General features: G+C 32.1%; 1 protein-coding gene across 3 annotated transcripts in view; it reads right to left on the bottom strand.

Moving 5' to 3' along the window:
- Window positions 1-18,716, bottom strand: part of LOC118185156 (protein turtle-like) — a 657,136-nt gene that overhangs the window by 262,160 nt on the left and 376,260 nt on the right. For all 3 annotated transcript variants that reach the window (XM_085813856.1, XM_085813857.1, XM_085813858.1), the window contains exon 3: window positions 14,902-15,012. In XM_085813856.1, coding sequence (XP_085669982.1) covers window positions 14,902-15,012 — 111 coding nt within the window. The remainder of the gene's footprint in view (window positions 1-14,901; window positions 15,013-18,716) is intronic.

Raw genomic sequence — 18,716 nt, 5'->3', positions numbered from 1 at the left:
ATTTATTCTAAATGAAATTACAGAAGGAAGGAGGTACACAACATTGCTGAAATTCATGCAGTTTCCTCCTTATAAAAGTAAAATTATATTTATATAGCCTTAATTTGGTAGAAATTTATTTTTATCTGCCCATCTCTATTATTTTAACATATGCAGATATATCGTTATACAATGCCTTTTATGAAAATATATCTTCTATACAAAATCTATTTGTATATTAGATGAATATACTTGTGAAAGAAAAAAATGTACACTAAGAAACGGGAATGAAAAAATATGAATAAATGCATGCATAAACTGGAACTTTGAATTTATAAAAGAACGCACCTATAAAATGTTATTATATGTGTTCGAAATGGCTGCTATGTTTTTCAGCATGAATTTCACTCTCTTCCGAATGTTCTTTCCTTATTTGAAAAACTTCTGTAGTCAGATATTTTAATACTTATTTGAATGCGAATCTTCATTTATCCCAGTGTTAGGGATTTTCAAGTTTTTATTCAAGGCAACCACATAAAGAAAGGAGAAATCCTGCATTCAGACCTGGAGATCTTGGTATCCATAAGCCCCAATTACAAATTTTCTTTTTGAGAAATTTTAGGTTATATTGATTTAGAGTGATGCATATCTTGTTGCAACAAATATGGTCGTACAATGAATTAAGAAAACTGACATCTTACTGCAATGAGGGAGGAGGCCAACAGATCATTTTTGTAATATTTTTTAACCGAATACATTCGTCAGTAAGTGAAAAGGCATTTAATGATTCTAGATTTTACGTATCTTTCTTCTATTGTCATTTAGGTAACCTTTCAAATCTCGTTTACAAATTCAAACCACTCCACAGGAAGAATTCGTTCAAGCGCAGAAAGTTAGAACCATGGGATATATGCTTTAATCTCTTCGTTACTAGTAACTTCGATTTTCTTTCATATATCATTGGTGAAGACTTACAGTGCAAATGTAGTTTGCATGTTAACCGCAATTTCTGTATTTTTCTAGTGTATATTACAAAATTGAACAACATGTTGTGCATGCTAGGAAATCTTTTAAACTCAGACAGATATTGTTAACAACGTTTTTACTTAAATTTCCTATTTATATAGTTTTAGCAAACCACTGCCATTACATTGACATTACGCACACACTAATACACAGACACAGAACGCAGAGCACAAAACACAGAGCAGCAAGGAAAAAAAGACATAGCTATAGCATTTACGTAGACTAAGACTACAAGAACATGTACATAATATGCTACTATAATTCCAACCTTCTAAATTCTTATCAGATTTTAAAACATATTCATATGTAAATTAGCCTTGATACTTTTGATAAATAATTACAAAATCGTAGTCCTTGTTTCGAAGCTAGTAAGGTTGCATCGTGATGTGATAAATGCCACAGTAACTTGAACAGAGAACTTAATAGAATAAAAAACTCATCGCTTCTTCCCCTGACAACGCTAGTAGGGCTGGATGGAATATTTCTTCTACGGTTAAACGAGTGTATAGAGATAGGTGCGAAGAAGATCGTAGGAACGAAGATACAATGTCCTGGACTTCGTACGAAAAATCCGCAGAGAGAGGATTGTCATCAGATGTTTCGAGCTAACCATTTCTCGTCTGTAACAATAAAGGCACATGAATGGCGAAGAATTATACAGTATCCAATTAAATCACTTAAAGTTTGTGATTATTTACTTCCCTATGTATTAGTGATGCATCCAACGTTTCTAACAGCTCCTTTGGCTCCTCAGCAACATACTGCCAGACTGTAGTGATGCACTGGGCATAGCATTAACAGACAGATTGGGATGACATCATTTTTGGAGATGAATGAGGGTTTTGTTTAAAAAGCATTGTATATTCATTCTTGGGAAGATTGTATTCGTATATGGCATGCCGTGCCAACAAAGAGTATTCTTCTATGGGGTGCTAGAAAATCGCTTCTAATAAGAGATCAGGCTACCATAACGAGCTTTGGATGAGTCAGTGACTTTCTACAATAAGTCAATTTTCCAAACTCGCTGTGTCTCCCGCGGTTATTTTCTAACACATTATACTCATGCTGCGGCAATCACACGAGTCATCTAAAAAATACAGGGTGATTCTAATTTGTTTTTACAAATTAGGTGGGGTAATAATTACCACAGAACATAGGGTCGCATTCCACTTGTAGAAACATTAGGTTATTTCGAAGCAAGAGAGATAAAAATTAGCAACCGCCTTCGCCGGGAATCGAACCACGGACCTCTGGAATACCAACCCAGCGTGCACAACCACTACACCACGAAGGCACGACAAGAAGGTGGGAGATATACCTTATATACTCCCCGTTTTAAAGGGCGACTGGGGTGTTTAGAGGACCCAATCGCCAAATCCTGGGTGGGGAAAAAATCATCCAACAACCCTTTTAGTTCGGGCGCCACTGTAGAGACATTAGATTATTTCGAAGCAAGAGAGATGAAAAATTAGCAACCACCTTCGCCGAGAATCCAACAAGGGACCTCTGGAATACCGGCCCAGTGTTCAGAACCACTACACCACGAAGGCACGCCAAAAAGGTTGGAGATATACCTTCTAAATATATCCCCTTATACACTCTTAGACACAGAAACGAGGAATATTAGAATTCCAACCTGAACTTAAACAGTGTTGAGAGAGCGAATGAACGAGACCAAAAGTTGCCCCATCAGTTTAGTGTAAAGCTCACAGAGAGTGCATAAAACGGATAAAACCGAAAACTTGGCGTTCGGGTGTTAATTCAAGCTCAGATTTGGACGGCAAATACTCAAATCCACATCTTTGGTTCGCAAGGTCTCAACCCCGCAAACGATTGCATCAAGTTCATTATCTAATCAAGGGCTAAATATTATCAACTCACTCCAACTTCCTCTGTTTGCCGAGATTAGAATTAAAAGTTCACGCTGTGTACGAGCCGCTAGGACGTCGTGTCCCATGGAAGGGCGCTTCAAGTAGATTGAACTCAGCAAAATAAGTCCAGGAGGACAGGATAGAAGACGGCAGAGGGGTAAAAAACTGCTGCCTTGATAGTTATCAAACCTACTTTTAGTTGGAGTTGGTTGATAATATTCAGCTCTTGATTAGAAATTAACGTGTTGCAATTGTTTGCGAGGCTGAGACCTTGCGAACCAAAGATGGGCATCTGAGTGTTTGGCATCAAAGTCTGAGCTCCAATTAACACTCGAGCGCCAAGTGTTGTGTTTTATCCGCTTTGTTCACTCTCTGTGAGTTTTTCACTAAACTGATTGCGCAACTTTTGGTCTCATTCATTTGCTATCCCAACACTGTTTGCATGTTCAGGTTGGAATTCTAATAGTCTTCTTTTCTGCCTCTCAGGATGGAATGCAACCGTATGTTCTATGGTAATTATTGCTCATCTGGATGAGTACTATCACCCCTCTTAATTTGTAAAAACAATTTAGAATCACCCTGTATATACTGATTTCAAATCTTAAAACTTATAATTACATGCTTTCTAGGTGATTTGCTTTTTTAAGAACAGTGATGTATTTTACAGTTAGAAAACTTTGCCACTAAGAAATAATTATTGAATTTGAATTTTCATTTAAAATTAATTTCACTCTTTTCTACTTATACCAGAATATATAAAATTTAACATACAAGAATGTATCGTAATTTAAATTCGAGAAATAGGAAATAGATCCTTCTTGAGATGTCCAAGCACGCAACGCTTTTTTCATACATTAATTAACTGAAATAAACACTATATTGTCACAATTTGAAAATAGTTAAACTTTTTTTAGCCCAAAAGGGGCAATTTGCCCAGAAGGGCTATTAATTTCATTTTGGTATTCTGCGTTGATTCAGTATAAACGGCGAAGCACTTTTTAAATTATTGACAAAAAATTTTAGAGCCTTGCATTATATTTTAAGAAATTAAATAATAAAGAATCTGCATAAATGTATGTATGTTTCTTTCATTGTGATCAAACAACGGTAGCTAGAGCAATCAAATTTTGAATAAGGTACGTCTCCATCCGCATATGGGCATATGTGGAAGTCCAAATTTGAAATTTGTTTTATTAGCTGTTACATATTGTGTAGAGCGTTTAAGAGTTTTTGAGTAAAAAACTCAAATATTTCAAAACTAGCCATGGCAGCACTATACGAAAAAATATATCTCCAGCGCGCGAGACTGTGTATCGGAAATTCTAAAGATATGCTCTTTTAAACATTTGCGATATTGCTGTTGAATCAAATTTTATGGTTACGTGCAAAGAACATGACATTTAATAAATACTAACAGGTAACACACAAAACAACGTTAAAAAACTCCCCTCTGGGAGTAATATAAATTCCGAAAGCTTTCAGATCTTTTTTCCTGTTTTCAGTTTTTTTTTTTTTTCCTGGGTGGGGTGGGGGTCCGGGTATTTTTACTTCTGCTACCAAATGAAGGAAGTATAGTAATCGCGAAAATTTTCGGGCGTAATATTTCAAAAGAAATATTCATTTAAACCGTTCCCGAATTGGCAATATTTAATTAAAAAAAAAATAATATTTTTCTACCAATAGCGAAATGTAAATTTTCTTTATTGTTTATTTTTGCATTTTGTTTTTAAAGACCAAGCAAGAAGTAATTTTCTCAGAATAAAATAGTTTTAATACTTATAATTAATGAAATTCATTATAAGTGTAATAAAGACATTGTGATGATATATAACAGAAACAAATAATAACACTAAATTCCTGCCATTCGAGTAAAATACTCGTAACTATCATACTAGTTAAGTAATGTAATTTTATGACCGATCACTGTCTGTAAGACGATATTGCTTGCAGTGTATTTTTTCAGTAAACAACTGTATTACTGTTTTAACTTAAATGCAGCTATGTCTTAAATAAGTAAATAAATAAAATTACTCGTCCCTTTAATTTAATCCATATGAGTATATTTTAAATCAGGTGCAATGTATTATTAAAGTACAACAGTTAACTAAAAGTCACTTGGCAGATAAGATTTTATGAATTTCTCAAATTAAATACCGTGCTCTTTTCTATAAAGCGATGCAGTTAAATATACATATTCTAGTTAATCAGAATAAAACATTGCTTTAAATAATTGCTTTCTAGGTGATTTGCTTTTTTAAGAACAGTGGTGTATTTTACAGTTAGAACACTTTGTCATTAAGAAATAATTATTAAATTTAAATTTTCATTTAAAACTAATTTCACTCTTTTCTACTTATACCAGAATATATACAATTTGACATACAAGAACGTATCGTAATTTAAATTCGAAAAATAGGAAATAGATCTTTCTTGAGATGTCCAATCACGCAACTTTTTTTTATACATTAATTATTTGAAATAAACACTATATTGCCACAATTTTGAAAATAGCTAAACTTTTTTTAGCCCAAAAGGGACAATTTGCCCAGAAAGGCTATTAATTTCATTTTGGTATTTTGCGTTGATTCACTAAAATAGGCGAAGCACTTTATAGTGAATCAACGCAGAAGTTAAGACACAATAACACGCCGAACAAATACTAATTCAGAAGTCAAACAACACAAGTCACTAATCTCAACACACTAAAAGGTACACTCTTGTTTTAGGAGATTATAAAAATTATGTTGTCATTCCCTTCTTTCCATCAATTAGCTATAAAGTTGCACATATTTTGCAGAAATTTAACTTTCGGGTTGTTTATTCTCCCATCAATAAAATTTCGAGTATAGGATTCCTTGCCAGTATGGTTTAATTTACATTAGCCAAACTAAGAGAGCCTTAAAATTTCGCGTCAAGGAACATGAGGCTTATGTTAGAAAAAGGAAACACAGAAGTCTTCTGTGGCCCAGCATTGCCGGTCCAAAAATCACACTTTCAATTTTTCTGCTGCCAAAATTATTCAAAAAACGTCTTCCATTGGAGAACTGGATTTTCTTGAGGCATTTCACATTCAAAAAAAAATCTTTCTGTTCTAGTTAACGATCCTAATTTCAATCCATCTTTGCCTTCGGTCTTTAAAGAAATTATGTTTTAGTTCTGGTTTCATCAACAGATGGCGCCAGTAGCTTATTTTCAGCCCCAGCTTTTTTATCTTATCTAATCATATATTATCTCATTCATTTGCGCTTTTGCAGCTGAGCATGGTGGTTCGAAAACCATCGAAGCTACTTCTGGGAAAATTTGAAAACATAACGCTGATTTTTGTTGTTTGACTTCTGAATTAGTATTGCTTTAAATGCTTTAAATGTTAGGACTGTGGAAACTTACACGTCACAGAAAAAAGACTATCACTAAATAGCCTATTACTCTACCTAATCTATATGTCCGATTTAGATTTTTGCTAATTCATATCCCTTCTCAAGTGATTTCATTCTTTATTTAACAAAATATTTGCTATATTTATTAATTAACCATAAGAAACTAGTATCAAGAAAAGGTTCTCTAAATTACAGATTTTGCAAAATTAGGGGTTTATAACACAAAATCATGTAATTCTGAGATTTCAGCATCGAAAATCTTTTAAGATAACAGGTCTTAAATCTTAGACGAATTCTAGTGTTTAAGTTTATGATATCGGCATGCGTAAAACTTTTGATCTAAACACTTTTGCCCTAATCGCTATAATTGTTGATTAAAAAAATGTAAGTTAAATGAATATTTTAATTACATTAATTGAAATATTCATTCACACATTTTAGTAACGTTATATTAGTTAAAATATATGAATCATTATTATGCTTAAAAAGTGTAAGTCGGTAGGATCAACGAATCAAAAGGCCTTAGTCCCTCCCCTTGAATGTGTGTTGTGATGCACAGATTGGAATTTTAAACCCAAAAGGTACTTATAAAAATACCAGTATACTTAAGTTTATGGAAAGTAAGTAATGTTAGTAAAAGCGTTACAGTAAAAGATCGTATCAAAGCCGATCAAACTGTCAGTCAATTCCACGAAAAGTGATGTTCTATTTATCGGGAAATTTATATCACAAGAAGCTTCATAATAACTCATAGCTATAGTAGAGAGTAATAACGGTCTTCGGACCTCACGATTCCAATTTTGGATCTGTTCCTGAAAGATATATGTTGCAGCCCTTTCATTTTCAGAATTTGTGGCCAAGAAGTATCGATTTTAGACCCGAAACCAATTTCGAGAAACATCGGCTGGGAAATGTTTGACTGGTGTGCGATTTATTTTCTTTATGCTCTTTATCTGGTTTAGGAAAGTGATTGCAGTTTTTTAAGCTGAGGAGACAGAAAATTAAAAGGAAAGGCAGTAAGAAAATTACAATAAGACTGATACTTAGCAATATGGGTAGATAAATGAGGAAAATAACAATTTAATCTGTGCGTAAAAATCACCAGGGCTTTTAAAACTATTTATGATTTAGACTAGAAGAGAAACACGCTAATGTGACAATCAAAATCGTAAAAACAATCTTGTATTTAGCGTAAGCATATTGAAACACTCAATCGATTTTGAGGGCAGCTAAAGTAGTAGTAATTTAGTAGAAATTTGAAGTCCAATCCAGTCCTTCCTAATGCCTTTAAAATTCTACTATCTTAATTCAGTTATTTTTGCCGACAGATGGCGTTACCTCCTCGCATTTGGTACTACCAGAGGGTATAAAAATCCGTTCAGTGGTTGCTTTCCATTATTCGAAGTTCAGATTTTGAGCGTGAAGGTGCAGTTGCCCCTCGCTCCCTATTTTTAACTTCGCTAATTTTTCTTGTCCTTTGTGTTACATGTTTGATCAGATAACCAGGCTCAGTAAAAGTAGGCGGCCAGTATAACTTTGATTAAAAATCCGGTTATAACCACATGCAGTGCTGATAAGGACCACGTGTTTCTGAGACTCCTTACCCTTTATTTTTCTTCTTTCTAGGTATTTGTTTCTCCTGATGAGGAGGGACTTTAGCTGTCCTCGAAATCGATTGTTTCAACATACTTACGCTAAATACAAGGTTGTTTTTACGATTTTGATTATTTATGATTTATTCAGATGTCGTAATCTAAGCAGTTATGTCCGTATTTATGTATCTATATCACAATAGTGTACTAAAAGGCAAAGGACTTTGGTTAGAGAAATCGGTAAACATGACTTTTTTGCTAGAAATGGATAATTCTCACTTTGGCGAAAAAGCGGAATTACCATTTGCAATCTTCTGATTGGATAAAAGCCGGATACATTCATGTAACACGAATTTGGATAATTAGAAAAAAGACTCATCATTGCATAAATATAATATTATGGGAAATCAATATTTAAAATAAAACGTTTTAGCTAGTATTTTTTATTTATTATTTTAATCACTTCTACTAATTATTACTGTGTTTATATTAAGCAGCGTATAAGGCTCTTAAGAAAAATAATATACCCTAAAAATTATGAATAGCGTTCGTAGCTTTAGACATATAGCACTTATACATAAGTAAATATGCAAAACGTTTTTAATGAAAGCGCTCAAAGTAACCTTCGCGCACATCGCAAACTAGAGAATTACCAACAGAAGTAAACAACCTTTTGCATCATAAAGTTGTCGAATGATATAAATTAAAATACCATGCTGAAGAACAAATGTAAGCTCCAAAATAAAGTCACATTTATTTGTGGTAAAATGATATATGATAACAGAAGAATGGTTATAAAATATCAGGTTGTAACGAAAGTTTCCCGCCAAAAACGTTCTGAATAGAGTTAGGGAAAAAAGCGAAAGTAGTACCTTTAGTGCGGGTAGTAATCACCACCCAAACCTTTGATTTGCTAAAACCGTTTTCGTTGTTTTTCAAAGCCTTCGGCTCAGAAACTTAGTGTCCGCGAGTCTAAAACAGATCAACCTCATTTCGGACTAGCTACGCAGAATGGCAGATAGCACCAGCAAGATGTAGCTGCAGGTGTGAAAAAATGTAGAACTCCGAAGGAGCGATGTCGAGACTATATGGTGGGTGTGAAAAAAAATCCCATTGGAGTCCTTACAGAATCCAGACACATGTGATCTTGCATTATCTTGATGGAATATTACCTATTTGCGCGAGAAAAGAGTTCCACGTTTTTCCTTAATAGAAGCATCAACACGGAGTAGCATCTCGCTGATCTTACTGTCGAGGGATTTACCTATTCCCAGATGCTCTTTGTAAATTTCACCAGATACAAAGCATGATCATTTTGTTAGTCAAATTGCGCTTTGCGACGCGGCCGATGTGCTCACCTGAAGCAGACTAACCCCCTTTCCGGCATGCGTTGTTGAAGGAAATCCACCTTTCAACGCAAAGGACGATCCGGTCCAGAATTATGTCATTGCGTTGATATTGGAGCAGATTAGTGCAGGTCCGAACACGTCTGTTCTTATCTGCTTGAGTCAGCTCATGTAGCAGTCATTGATTGAACTTGTACGTCAAGTTTATGCGATGCATAGCGCGACTAATGGACATGCCACTGGCATTTGTTTCCTTAGTAAGTGCCGAGTGGTTGCATACTGATCTCCTTCCACAAGTCCTTGCAGGCGGGCCTCAGCAACATCAGTAGGCCGGCCGGGAGTGCTTTGCTTCTTGAAGATCATAGTCTTTGTTTTTTAGCTTTTGATACCAAACCGTCAAATTGTCATATGATACAACATTAGTACCTAAAGCTGTACATATGATTTTGTGACATTCTGTAGCTGACTTATTGCAACAGAACCAGAGCAAATGATGGTTCTAATCTGGTAGTGTGATAGTTCCATTTCGGACACATTGTACTTAATGATAATAATATTTTTTTTACAAATTGCACAACACAGCGTTCTAAAGGAAGTCTCTTTCTTTTAAATGCCATAAGTTGTTTGACAAAATATGATTAACACGTCAATCTGAACTGTTTGTTCAGACGATATTTTTGGTTGTAGGAAACTTTCGTTAAATCTCGATATTATTTTGATGTTTATACTACATCCCATAGTATCTTTAAAATATCATTGTATATGATCCTTTACTTAACCTACCAAACAAAAAATAAGACTTTTTCCTAAGCTTTTATTAGTAATGTAAACTTTTTTTAGAATCTATGTGTCATTCTAGCATATGTAGACTATCATTTACTGCATCACGGTTTTAAGATACATTTATGCAGTCATTTTACATTCATTACTTGAAACATTTCGTCGTGTGGATTACCATTTGATAAATGCATTTATTTAATAATATAAAGATGAATATATTTTAACATAATATTTTACCTAAACTAATTTACTTGGTAAATTTAGATAAGTATTTATTGATTCGCTGAACGTAGTAACATTTACAAATAAAAATACTTTCCTTATTACTTTATATCAGATCATATGTCTTCGTCATAACTTTAAATACGAGTAAATAGCAATGCACACAATATAATTGTTATTATTATGTACGAAACTTAGTTATTAATTAAATTTAAAGAGATATTTGGGAACATCATGCAGTCTTCTAAATATAAAGATAGTTTCTTGAATCAATTTCATTTTTACTCATACTTATTTCGAATTTTTAATATCCAGCAATAGAGATATTAGAGCACAATTGTTTAGTAAATTCTTTTAATAATCTCAAAGTAATGCTTAATTTTCATGGTGTTAAAAGAAGACATTTTCCAGTCTTTAATTGAATTCTTTCTTAGTTTTCATCTTAAATAATTCAATATAAATTTCCGTCCAGATACAAATTTCATAAGTTTACTCTAATTTTTGGCTTTCACTAATTACTTAGCAATTCATGTTTTTAGTTTTTCCACTCACTTAATACTTTTCATGTAACTAAAAGGTTACTTTTACATTTGCATAGTTGTAGCCTCTTAGTACCACAACGCAAAATCTGAATTTTTGTATTATCTGTCAGTTATAAAAATATTCTGTTAGAAACAGCTTTTCTTTGGAATTTGAGCTTTTCTCTTAATTTTCGTAATGTTTCTAGGGAATGAAGGAAGTAAAGAAACTGCAGTTTTCTCACACTCTTTGTTAGCTCTTTTAAAGCTAAAATTTCAGCTTATTAAATACATTTTTGCAGTTCAAATAAAATGCAAAATAATTTCTTAGAAGAGAACTAGTATGCTAATTCTACTTGCGATATATAAAAGTAATAGGTGGCGAATTCCTTGGAATATATTTCAAGTATCCTCTTTCCTTCAGTGCTGTTAAGAGCACATTTTGAAAAAAAAAAAAAAAAAAAAAAATGAACATATGTCAGCAGAGATGAAATTTTAATGATAGAGCAAATACCACTTGCTTAGATTTATCCCATCATTTCTGAGATAAATGCTCAGGAAATTATACAAATTACAGCATAAATAAATTAGGCAAAGCAATCTTACGAAAGAAGAAACTATATCAAGATTAATTTGTTGATGAGTTCCAGTAAGGAAAAATAACATCAATTTTAAAGACAGCTTGATTTTCGGTTAGTAACTGTCGAACAAATATGTGATTCTAAAGGTAGGAAATTTTAATTCACGTTAAAAGGCATTTTATTTTTTTATTAGAAGACTTGTTTTTGTTTTAAGTTATGATAGAATTACACTAGTTCTGCATCATTCTAAAAATTTGGAATAATCTCTCAGCTAGAACACATTGCAAATATATAAACACTTTTCATTGAATTTTTTCGAACCTTAAACAAAGGCATTGAGTGTATACACTGAATTCTTATATCTGAGAGCTTCTGCCTACTAGCTACGTCAGTAGTAACCTAAGGTAACCGACTGGCGGAGATGATGTCACAGAAAAGGGTGGTAGCCTTTAGAGCAGCCATCTTGAATCACGTGACTCCCGGAAATGGCGTCACTGTCGGCATCTTGGATCTTGGCTTAGGCAATATCAGGATATTGTAAAATGTAGTATTTTTCAATTTTTTTATTTTATGGCAACGGCGATTTTTCAAACTTCGTTTTTGTGGCAACAACCTTTTAAACGACGTGTTTCTGTAGACATTCTGATTTAATAAGATACATTCCGATGACATCAGAGATCACGTGACTTATGCATAGCTAATGTAAACAAACAATGCAGATGACCTCAGAGATCACATGACTTATGGCTAATGTAAACAACAAGGTCATTCTTCCTCTTCTTCTCTTGCGGAATGTATCTCATTAACTGATGTTTATCATTTTTAATAGATCTTTAAGTTATTTAGTAGCACTAACAAGCTTCGCGGAAACGATATTTAAGATGGGCTTTGGATGCTTCATAGTAGAGTGTGCAATAATTGTGTGCCAAAAGATGGATTCATAGAAACAAATCAGCATTTCGTTAACAACATTCTTTTTACTTCAAACAATCGATTCGACCGGTATCTTGAAGTTTCATGGGCACATGCATTTTTTATGGAGTTTTGATTTTCAATAAAATTTAAATTTATTTAATTAATTATTCATTTAAATGTTTTAAATTTATTATTCGCATTGCCGCTTTTTTTTAATTGTAACTTTATAATTTCCTAGAAATAATTACTTTTTTTTAAACTTTTATACTCTATATTCTGTTCTCTTTTTCTTTTCCTTCTAACTTCTTACTAAAGCACATTTATGATTTTCCCATTACATACTTTTTGCTGTTGCAAACGTAAACTTATTTTTAATTCCCCAAATTAAGTTTTTAACATTTTTTTTTTTTTTTTTTTTTTTTACTATTTTAGAATTTTTTTTTAATTTCTTTTTTCCTTTGTGTAGCATTTTTTTTTTAAATCAATATTCGCTTTTCTCATTTTTTAACATTTTTTGCAATCGCTTGAAACTCTGATCTTCTGTCTTACGTAAAATGTACAGTTAAACTTAGATTTTTGTAAGAGCTAGGATCAGGTACTCACTTTGTTTCAAGGAGATTAATGGCATACTTCCCTTTCTAGAACCACACTTTATAAAGAATTACAACATAATCCATCTTGCGTAATTGCCGTCCAGATAGATATTTCAGAATAGCTGTCCTTCGCTATTTCCCTACTTGTAATTTCAAGTGTTAAATGTTATGTCATTCAGAAAACATTCGGATAATATTTACGCATTCATAATTTCAATTTTCTAGTTTTTAATAAGTTCCATTTAATTCAAAATTTTTACTTCATATCCTATATATCTTCCACTTAGAGTTCATCTTCTAATCACAGTCAGACATTCGCATGATACGTAATAAAAATTTTTAAGCAAGATCAGTAGCTGTTAGGTTAATAAAAGTAACCATGTTTCCAAATGGTTGTTTAATAAATATTAATGAAGTAATATTTGAGTCTATATAAGGACACTTATAAAGAAAGTCTAATATCTTTCTTTGTTCTGTACTTTAAGAGAAAAGTATGCTAAAAGTAAGCAAATAAATGGATATTTATTATGAAAAACTTTAAATGGTAGCTCAAAGAAATTAATCTCGTTCTACAATGGTAAGCAGTCATAATAAAAATAGGTCTGAAACATTCTGTCGTCGGCTTCAAATTTTGTTAGTTTTCCTACCTAATACTGCGCTCCCCCTTCCTGGGAGGTAAGAAGACTATTTCATTAAACTGCAGCTTTCGCGTTGTAGACACCAAAATAACTTCTAAAGTATCGCAAGCATCCGAACAAGAGAGGAGAATTTTGTTCTGCAACTATGAACAAAAATTTGAATATAAAATATTTCAAAAATTTTTAATGGTGATTAATTAAAATGACTAGTATTTTAAAGTTATAGCCCAACTAAATTTGAAAAAACAGTACTTTAAGATTATATCATCGTACAGCGGTTTAGATCTGATATAAATTATATACTAATCTTCCCCAAGTACTGTACAGTCCAAGTAGTGAGAGATAAGCAGTAACTCACGGTACCAGCGACGGTAGTGATACCGCAGAGAAAGTGGCATGACTTTCAGCTTAAGAAATAAAGCAATTTATTGTTTTTTAAGCGTTTGATATGATTTTATATTGATCTGATTACTAATTTACGATAGTTAAATAAAAAGGTAAGTATGGTTCGTGGTTTGTATTTTAAATAAAATTAACTTTCATTCTATTGTAAATTATTATTTAATCTCTTACTATCCAATCCGCACTTCTGACATTTTTTGATTTTCTTGATACATCTCTGCAAAGCCGTTACGAGTTAGTAGACGGCAGCACTTCATTTTGATAATTTGATGTTATTTTATACCGATCTAAATAGTGCGTTTATGATAGTTATTTGATTTATCAAAACAAAATGAAATACCTGATTTGAGATTCTGATTTTCGAGCAGTATTTGATTTTATGCAGATATCATGAAACTATGGTACTTTTTGTTTCTCGCTCATTTTATTTCTTTTAATACTTGCTTGACGTTGCGGCAGTATGGCTTCTCCTTTAGCAGAATTACTAAACCTTATTTCGGAGACACATATGGCATGTCTCAATCACTTGTTGAATATTTATTTGTCAAATGCCAGTTAAATTGGCCAATAGGCCATTAAACTTCTTTTTGCCGATAGCGCTGAAATCTACGAGTAAAATTGAATCACTCGTTGAATACAAACATTGCCTTGTATGAAACACGTAGCCTCACAAATCATACACAGGATGGAGTGCTGAAGAATTAAGCAATTTTCATTATCTGCATTCTTAGGGATCAGTTCAAGAATGAGACCAAATTACCACTACTCTCCTACTCCAGGTAAAACACATATGATCTTTTTCTCAGTTTGTAATTTCTGTTATTTGCACTTTAAATAAATTGCTTTATTCTGTTGTTGTAACTTATATATATATATATATATTTTATTTTTCCTTACATATTAACCAAAGTTCCTAGGAAAAAATTTACCTCACATAAAGGTAAAAAAAAGAAAGAGATAAAAATAAATTAAAACCATTTTAGTTTCCTTTTTCAAATTTATCTGTATCAGACGTCACGGTAATGTTATCCATATATGAGAAGTGGTATATGTATATTTACCTCCATCTACTTCACAGCCAAGTGTAAGGAAAGCACCTTCATCATATGGTCCTATGACATCTCTAAGTCTCTGGCCATGCTCATCCATAATGATTGGTTCACCTGGTGGCACTAGAAGAAAAGGAAAAAGAATTAATATTTATGTACACCACCATTTTAAATTCAGACGTGTTATTTTCTATCCCATAAATAATAAATCCTACCTAAGAAAATGTAAGTTACTGAAGCTGAATAAGAAATATATATATATTCATTTTTCATGATGCATAAAGTAATTACTTTTATTTTAATACATTGAGAGTGCGTATACGCAAAATGATGCATATTCAACCACCTTAAACACATTTAACATGTATGTTTTACAAGTTAATAGGAAACAGAGAAACTTCAGAATAAGTTTCGAGCAATATTTTTTGAATTTTTTATCGAAACTGCAATGCCTGTTTTACTCGTACACGCGATTGTTGGTACAGGTACACAGTCTAACAACCGTAGCTGGTATATGCCACACTTGCATTGTTGGAATACCTTCAATAAAGAAAGAGGTAAAAATAGTAAGCTTATAAATTCCAAATGTTATTATCGCAGGATTTCTAAGCGTAGGCATGGTTATCTTGACATTTTCTCTTTCGAGGTTAAAATGTAGAAGATAAGGGTTGACGATCAAAAAAAGGAAAGAAAAATCTAAGAAACACTAACAAAGGGAGAATTTAATTCATAGATAACTTTGGCCTGAAAAAGATATTGTTTTATTTCCCCAGTTTGTTAAGACATATAGCGTGTTTGATTTCTTATTTATTGATATATTGAAATAAACCCTATATAAATTGTCGAATCTAGTTCAAATCTTTCTTCACGGCTGAGAAAGTTATATTGAACGTAAAATACTTTAAAGGAAGGAATATTTGAATAAACGCTTGCAAATATTAAAAATTTACACACGTTTTTACCATTAGTAGCAATGCTTTAGAAACATATGTAAAAGAAGATAAAGAATTTATCGCTGATTTTAAACTATTCCAAGGCGGAATATTACGGATGCAACAAATCAGTGTTTTTTTTTTTTTAGTCCAAAGGGATTTGAATCCCGAAGGACTATTAGTTTCGTTTTGGCATTTTGCGTCGGACTCATAAATGTCGGTTCACTTTTCAAACTGTTGCCACAAAATGTTAGAGTCCTGCATTATATTTGAAGAAATTAAATAATGAAAAATCTGCATAAATGTATGTATATTTCTCGTATTGTGATAAAACAACGGTACATAGAGTCATCGAATTTTGAATAAGGTAATCCTCCAACGAATATGAGCATGTGGAAGACCAAATTTGAAATTTGAAATTTGTTTTATGATCGATTTCCTATTTTTTAAAACTTTGACGAATTTTTGATTAACAAACTCAAGGATTTCAAAGCGAGCAATGGCAACGTTGTGCAGAAAAAACATTTTTATCTCCAGCGCGTGAGTCTCTGTATCGGAAATTCTAAAGATATGCTCGTTTTAAAACTATTTTGCGATATTGCTGTTGCACTGGATCTTATGGTTTAAGTGCGAGGAACATGATATTTAATAAAGAAAGGTAACACACAAAATGTTAAAAAACGCCCCTTTGGACGTAATTTAAAATCTGAAACATTTCAGATTTTTTTTTTTTTTTTTTTTTTTTTTAAGGATAAAAGCATCAGTTTAAGTCATTAATTGACCTCAATATGGATAATATTCCTTTTTTTTTCATAATTTTATTTAAAATATACATGACGAAGAAAAAGTATGCCATCTAAATTTAAATCTGCAAAATAGAGAAAAAGAATTGTTAAATAATCCCTTTGTAAGGTCCCCAAAATAACACTTGATGCTTCTGAAGAAGATTTTTCATGAATTATAGCAATAAAATAGAAGAGTCTTAAATGTCAATAATTACCTACTCTAAATAAGAGACTGAAGAAATTAAATGACTGGTAGATCATCAAAATTAATTGAATTAAAAATATATAAAGCAAATTAGTAAATTAGTATAAATTTAAAGTAAATGATCGAAATGACTGGTAGATGTACGACAGACTTGGGACAAAGAGTATGTTGTTTGAATGTTAAAGACTGTTTGAACCAAAATTACTGCAATTTTACAGTTGCTAATGACTTTATTACATAAAACGGTTTTGATTGGTCAACTCAATTCTATTTTTCAGCCCAAAAGTGGCTTCAGTCCCGAATGGGATTTAAGTCTGAAAACGGCATTTTGTGGGGTTTCACTATAAACGGCGTATCACTTTTCAAATTGTCGCCACCAAATATTATCGCCCTGTATTATATTTAAAGAAATTAAAATAATGAAGAATCTGCATGAGTGTATCTATGTTTATGTTTAAAAAACCGTGTAAAAAACAACTATACCTACAGTCATCAAATTTTGAAGCGTTTACCATTTGCAAGCGTTTAATTTGCAAGCGTTTACCATTTACCCGAAGATGGGCACCTGGAAGAACGAATATTGATTTTCGAATTAGTTTCATTGTCTATTTGATATTTTGTAAAACTTTAATGAAATTTTTAATAACAAACCCTGCGATTTCAAAGCGAGCAAGGGCAACATTTTACGGAATAAAACATTTTTATCTCCAGTGCGCGAGGCTCTCTATCGGAAATTCTAACGATATGTTGTTTTTAAATATTTTGTTACTTTGCTGTTGAATCGAAGTTTATGTGGTGAAAAGGCAATAACGTGCTCTTTAATAAACAAAGTAAACACTTGAAACGCTAATAATAAAAAAAGAGAAAAGTTTTGTAAAGCCATCTTAATAAGAAAATTGAACATTTATATGATGATATGAGAAATGCCAGAAATAAAACAGTAAAATGTATGCCAACATTTAGTACTGCATCGGAAATTCTAAACGTATACTGCTATGTTGCTTTTGAATTTTTTGCAGTTGAAATGTATATGGCGTAAAGTGTGAAGAAAATGATGCTTGATAATAAAGCTAAAAAGACAAAAAAAAAAAAAAAAAAAAAAAATGTTAGTAGGAGTGAGTGTAACAGCAAAGTGGTAGACTGCGAGCTCAGAGAAAGCGTAAAAATATTATCAAACACTTTTGGGCGACCATTAACATCTGAAACCGTTCAGATTTTTATGCAGTAATAATCTTATTTATACTATTTAAATTTTACTATAAAATGCACAAGTACAGTAATTAAATCTTTGCATGCATTAAATTAATACCACATAGATTTACCTTTTATTTATTATATAATGCTTGAAACCTGATGAGTGGATAATTAGAGCTTTCGAATCTTTTCTAATTAACAGCTTTAATTTATTTGGAGATGTTTCTTTTTGCCAACAAATGCACAGCAGTAATTTTTATTTAAAGATAAACAAATTGGTTTCAAAAGTAAAAAAAAAAAAATATGAGATACTGAAGTTTGGATAATTTAATAGTTACTTATAATAAAATCAATTTGAATTCACGTATAATAATATTACCAATAAAAATCTCAATGTTATGTATTGTATAGTGTTAAAATTACGCCGTTTGTTTTAAAATGCATGCTAATTTGTCCAGCCAGTTAAATGCTGAGGTTATTAAATTTTTATACTAAACCAAGTTCTGAATGTTTATTAGCTATTATTTGCTCTTCTCTTCAGTTTCATTCTGTGATGGCCTCTGCATCTATACAATTTCCGCGGTTATTAAGAATGCTGTCAACGACTTAAATTTCTTGCTAGAATTACGGTTAATTGAACCTATTATATCACCATCATCTATTATAATAATATAATAATGTTCATATATGTATAAATATATGCATATATAT

The sequence above is a fragment of the Stegodyphus dumicola genome, chromosome 3, assembly GCF_044657685.1.
Source record: "Stegodyphus dumicola isolate Sdum_Otavi_A_Nest chromosome 3, ASM4465768v1".
Taxonomy (NCBI): domain Eukaryota; kingdom Metazoa; phylum Arthropoda; class Arachnida; order Araneae; family Eresidae; genus Stegodyphus; species Stegodyphus dumicola.
This window is presented reverse-complemented; position numbering and strand designations above follow the sequence as displayed.